The sequence below is a fragment of the Nannospalax galili genome, unplaced genomic scaffold (genome assembly GCF_000622305.1).
Source record: "Nannospalax galili isolate Female #2095 unplaced genomic scaffold, S.galili_v1.0 scaffold218, whole genome shotgun sequence".
Classification (NCBI taxonomy): Eukaryota; Metazoa; Chordata; class Mammalia; order Rodentia; family Spalacidae; genus Nannospalax; species Nannospalax galili.
The window spans coordinates 1,717,178-1,723,059 of record NW_008343207.1 but is presented as its reverse complement, the minus strand read 5'-3'; the positions used below and the strand labels follow the sequence as shown (position 1 = coordinate 1,723,059).

At 48.6% G+C, this 5,882-nt stretch overlaps 1 protein-coding gene across 1 annotated transcript in view; it reads left to right on the top strand.

Annotated features, from left to right (window-relative positions):
- The first annotated feature begins 572 nt into the window (after window positions 1–572).
- Kmt5a (lysine methyltransferase 5A) overlaps window positions 573–5,882 on the top strand; it is a 23,150-nt gene continuing 17,840 nt past the window's right edge. Inside the window, exon 1 of the mRNA XM_008839293.3 lies at window positions 573–652. Within this exon, the coding sequence (XP_008837515.2) occupies window positions 643–652 (10 nt within the window). The 5' untranslated portion in view covers window positions 573–642. The remainder of the gene's footprint in view (window positions 653–5,882) is intronic.

Here is a 5,882-nt window from a genome sequence, read left to right as displayed (position 1 = left end):
TTTGCCCAGAGTTTAAGATACTGGAGTAAGCCTATTTTCAGTAAGCCTTCCAAACTCAGCAATGAATGGGCCAAAGTGAGGGTGGGGGTCAAAATGTTGAAGATCACAAACTTCTGAACAAGTTAGGATTCCAAAAACCATAAGGAGAGGTCGAGAGTTCAAAGGTCCGACTTCCGGTCAAGCCTAAGATAAACTGGAAGTCTCCAATCACGTTCATCTCTTTGCCGAGTTCTCCAACCGCGTGACGAAAGGGCCCGAGGTGGAGCGTCAGAACTGGAGAGAGAGGAGCTAGCGGACACTCCCTTCCAATAGCAGCTTGAGAGTCCTTCCAGCTCAGCCAATCAACGCTGGGAGATGATCAAATTTAAACACCACCACCACCCCCAACCTCCTCAACCTGGACCTGTCGGGAAAGCGTTTGTAGAAAAGTGCGGCTGATGGCTCCGCCCCCGCCAGGGAGGCAGGGAGAAGGGCGGGCCCTGGCCGCGAGCCGACCTATCACGATGGGCATCCTGCGAAGGAGCGGGCGGCCGCGCCAATCAGCACCTGCAGCCGCGGCCCCGCGGAGCAGTTGGCCACAGTTGCAACTTTTTTCGAAAGCTAGGTTTCCCGGGAGATCCCCGGAGGTGACAGAACCCAGCCATGGCTAGAGGTATTTGCTCCGGTGACCAACGCAGGGGGACGGCCGGGTGCGGAGCTGCGCTACAGAGAGCGCCGGGCGCAGGAGCGGACGCCCGCAGGCATCCCCCTGCCGTGGGGCTCGGGGACCCGGGGACGGCGGGCAGCTGCGGAGCCGGAGGGCTCCGGCTGTCCCCCAAGACCAGTCCTCCTGCCTGGCAGCGCTGTCCCTCCCTCTGTATCTGTGGTTGCCTGGGGTCTAGCCCGCCCCTCCCGAGCTGGCGCATCCCCATGTCCGAGTTCCTGGGAAACTTGAGCACCCGCTCCCTCCAGGGAACCGTGTCGTTGATGCGGAGAGCAGGGATGCGGGAGGAGGTGACCCCGAGGCCAGGACGCGAATCGCTGACCCACATTTTCGGGAGTGCGCGCCGCACGGGCACCTGCCCTCCCGGCGCCCCTGAGTCAGCTCTGCACCGCGAGGCAAGACCAGGCGCCAGTGGTTCATTTCGGGGTGGACCGGGTGCCCTGGCACCTCGCGGAGCAGCCCTTAACCCCGAAGCTGGGCGGGACTCCATCCCAGAGGGGATGGCCAGGATGCGCTGGTGTGGGTATACGAGGCGGTGTGCTTGCCTGCAAGTTCATCTTTGCAGACTTAGCTGTAAGGACAAAAGCCCACGCTGTGCGGCAAAGGGAGCCCCAACCGCTGGTCGTTTCCAGCCGTTGAGTCTCCTGCATGCGAAAGGACCAAAAAGCTGAGCGTGACAGTTGAGTAGAATTACTGACTCTTAAAAAATAAGTTGGAGTGTTATATTTTTCTTGAAATGCGAAGGCATCACGTGTCAATGGGAATTTCCCTTAATTCAATGTGCTCAGTAGAGTAATAATCAGATTAAATTAACGACAAAAGTAGATTAAACGACTCATTCGGGGAATATTTTTTTGAAGCCCTTTGTTTCCTGGCTGTATACCCAATTACATCATTTATTCTCCCATCATCTTTATAGAGTCTTTGGGGACAAGCCTTCCTTAGATGCTAATGAAGAAGTGAGGCATAGGTGAACTTCAGGTTATAGAGCTTCCCAACCCAGTTCATAGAGAAAATTAACGCTAGTTGCTCCCTCCCACCCCACTTTCTTCTTTCTTCTTTTCCTTGTTTTTGTTTTGTTTTGAAATAGGGTCTCATTTGTAGCCCTGCCTGGTCTGGAATTCCATAAACAAACCAGGCCTGCCTCTGCCTCTGAGTGCTGGGATCAAAGGCATGCACCACCATGTCCAGCATAACACTAGTATTTTTCCTTGGAAAAAAAGCGTCTAAAATGACTCTCCGGTTCATTTTGCCCATTGCCTTAAAATCATTTAAACCACTCACTTCAAAAGAGGTGTGGGGAATAAAACCTTGCTTTGATTAATCATAGAGAAAAAAACTAACCATTTATCACTGAAATAATTAAAACGGGAATTATTATTATTGAGATCCAAACAGCTTATTATCACAGTTAATCTTTATAAATTATTATTCTTTTTCAGAAGTCAAGGGTGGAGTCCAAAGTCACAGACTCTAGCCATGTTTTGTTTTGCTACCTGCATTTCTTAGCTAAAGTGAAGGGAAAATTTGTCTAGCTTTCACCCTGTCAGGCTTACAAATCACCTTTGTCATTTATTGGCTAGTGATTTTTATCACCTTGACCCCCATTGTTATGTGCTCCTTAGACTTAATTACTTGTGTGTGTGTGTGTGTGTGTGTGTGTGTGTGTGTTACTGGTATTAGATCCTAGGGTCTCATATGTGTTATGCAAGTACCCTACCACTGACAAGCACATTTTTTTGTCTTTAGACAGGGTCTCATTATGTAGCCCAGGTTGACCTGAAACTCTGACAGTCCTCCTGTCTGAGCTTCCCAAGTATCTGAGATTATAAGCCTGTGCTATTATGCTGGTGAGTCTTCAATATTCTTATAAACTAATAGACATTTAAAATGGCAAATACTGGGTCAGCACTTGGTAGCCAGAGGCAGGCAGATCTCTGTGAGTTCCAGGCAAGCTGGAGACCCTGTCTCAAAAAGACCAAAAAGAAAAAAAAAAAAAAAAGTAAATACTGGGGTTGGAGAGAATGGTTCAGTGGTTAAGAGTAATGGCTGCTCTTGCAGAAGACCCAGATTCTGTTCCCAGCACCCACATGGCAGGTAACAACTGTCTGTAACTCCTGCAATGGCGCACACCTTTAATCCCAGCATTCAGGAAGCAGGGGCAGGGGGAGCTTTGTGAAACTGAGGCCAGCCTTGTCTACATAGTGATCAGGCCAGCTAGGGCTGTAGGAAGACCCTGTCTCAAACAAAAACAAAAAACAAAACAAAAACCTACCAAGTCGTTTACAATACATCACATGAAAAGATCGGTTATTTTCCTCTAGAAAATCAGTTTTTGTTTGTCTTTATCGTACTAGAGATTGAACTCAGGATCTTGTGCATGCTAGGTAAGCACTCTACCACTGAGCTACATCTGCAACCCCTAGAAAATCAGTTTTTGACCAAGAGTAGTGTCTCACACCTATTATCTCAGAATTCAGCAGAGAGTTGGGGGTCATCCTAGGCCATAGGATGAGACTGCCTACTGTGTCCTATAAACAAACTATCCAGATACTAAGTGCTTCTCTGTGGTTTGAAGGGTGGTGTTGTTGGTGTGGTGGTGGTTTGTTGTTGTTTTATTAATAGGAAGATGTTTAAAACCCCAAGTATGTTATTTTTGTTGTATTTTGATAGGGAGATTGTTTTGCTTTTTTGAGACAGAGTTTCAATATGTAGCCGAGGCTGGCCTTAAACTTGAGATCATCCTGCCTATGCCTTCCAAGTGCAAGGATTACAGGTGTGAGCTACTATGTGAATTATTTTGAGGGAGCTCAGTCCATCTCCTTTTCACAATTTCTTCTGTCACTCTCAAATGGCTCCTTCAAATTATTTCCTTCCCTCTACTGTATCTACAGGTCATTATCTTAGCAGCTAGAGTGGCCCCCAAATACAGATTTTATCATGTGATCTTCACTACTCTACTCAACTTCCCCACTGCTCCTTGGGTCAAGTCTGTACTGTGGTCTACAAGGCCCTGCCGATTGCCTGACCTTGTTGCACTCCAGTTGTCTTTGTGTTCACTGTGTATACAAGGCCTAGGATAAAGTAGGTCTTCAGTAAATGTTTGTTGAACAAATGAATTTGTGTATTAGTGTTTAAATTCAAGAGAAGCAGTATGCATTCTTTATGGTAAAATGTACTTATGCAGCAGAAATGGGTTCTGGTCCCATTACTTCCTAGTCATAGTTTAGGCAAGAGATTCATCTGCCCAGAACCTCAATTTCCACGTGTGAAACAGGTATAGGAATTCCTTCTCTTAAACTATTGGGAAGTTTAAAACAATTGATACCATATTAGGGCCTAACACATTGCAAACATTCGGGAAGTGTTAGCTATTGGTGATATTATCATTGCATTATAGGTACCTGAAGTCCTGGGCAACATTACAGTTTGTATTTTTGTTTTGTTGTTGTCTTACTTTATAGCCCAGAATGGCCTCAAACTCACAATGGTCCTGCCTCAGCCTACTAAAGGGAGATTGTAGGTGTGAGCTGCTATGTCCAGCTCAAATGAAATGATTTGTATTGTTTGCTGTTGTAGTCCTTTAATTGAACCCTGGGTTTTGTGTGTGCTGGGCAGCTGTTTTACCATTAAGCCATATCTCTAGCTCTTTTTGCTGATAGGATGTTTGTTGTATACATATAAGAAGATGCAGAGGAAGGAAGGCCTTTTCTGAAACTTATACTGAATGATACGCATTGGCATCTAGATACTGGAGTTGAGGAGTCTAGACTTGTAATGCAGCCCTGGCATCTAGGGGATCTCAGGGTATGGAGCAAGAGCCTGGGGTTGGGGTTAAAATAGTAAATGAAATAGATAGGGTGATCTACTCTAAAACTGTGAATCCCTTGGTAATTTGGCAACAAACTATAAAACTTGTGTGACCCACAGATGTAGAGGTATTTTAGCTGGTTCAACCTGGGCATCACAGTGCCACTTTGGCGTTCTTCCTCCAGTATTCAGGTGCAGTAGTCTTCAGAGAGATGGGCAGAGAGGTACCCCACCTCATTGAAGTGAGTGGTTGGGGTAGGACTCTGCCTTTGAAGGCTGCTAAAGCAAGCTGATTTGGGTGTTAATGTCCTGAGTGGTAGCTTGTCTCTTAATTCTACTCAGTATTATGTCTTCTAACTGGAGGCAAGATGGACAAGTGGCCACAAACAGCCATTTTATTGTAGATGTTGGAAAGTCCCCCCGGGAGGGAGGGGGGTAGGTTATGGGATGCAAGGCTTTGGGGTATTAGCTAGGAAGAAGCAGAAGGATAGACTGGGTAAGTGACTTGGCTGTGGTCACAAAGCACTTCCGAGGCATCTACAAGCAGCAGAAGCTGAGCACCTTCAAGCATCTATGACTGCATGAATCTTTGGCTGGGAGCTCGCATGCCCTAACAGCTACAGCAAGGCAGCACAGGCGGTGAGCTACGCAGCCAGCCAGCCACCAGAGACTGAAACCCTGCCTATGTAGGCATTTTTCTCACTGGGAGGGCCAGTGGAGCGCAAGGTGACTTGCTAAAAACCCTTCTGCTGCACCATTTGCACCCTTTGCTCCTCCCAACCTCAATTTCCTTCCTGGGAGTGCGTTCTCCCTCCTGTATTGGCCTGTGCTGGAATCGAGGTTGTGAGAACTTGGCCAAGCCCCTCGCTTTTCTGAGTTTCAATTTCCCCATCTGTAGAAAAGAGGCTGTTGGGGTTTGAATGAGACAGGGTGTTAGAGAAGCACCCAGCAAAATTATCTTTACTAGCCAGGGCCTCCAACAGGCCAAATACAGAATGCCTGGGTATGATAACCTGGCCCTATCATTTCCCGGTTGTGTGGCCCGGGAGAAGCCTCGAACCTCCCTGGATGCTCAGCATTCCCATCCTCAACTGGGATGCCCACTGAGCTTGCCTCGTTGGGCTCGCTGCCTGCAGACGCGCGCATAAGCACAGGTCTGGGCGCCCCCGCCCGCTGCTGACTCGGCCTGGCACCCGCACTCCTCACGAGAGCTGGCGTCCCGGGTTCTGCCAGCCCGGCGGTCACATTGCAGAGCGGCTGAGGACACGCGCAAGGGGGCGCGCGGGAGCCGGATTCACCGCGCCAGGCCCGCCCTCGCTCCTTCCCCCTGCGCAGCGCAGCACCGCCACTGTCGGCCCCCTCCCCGGCC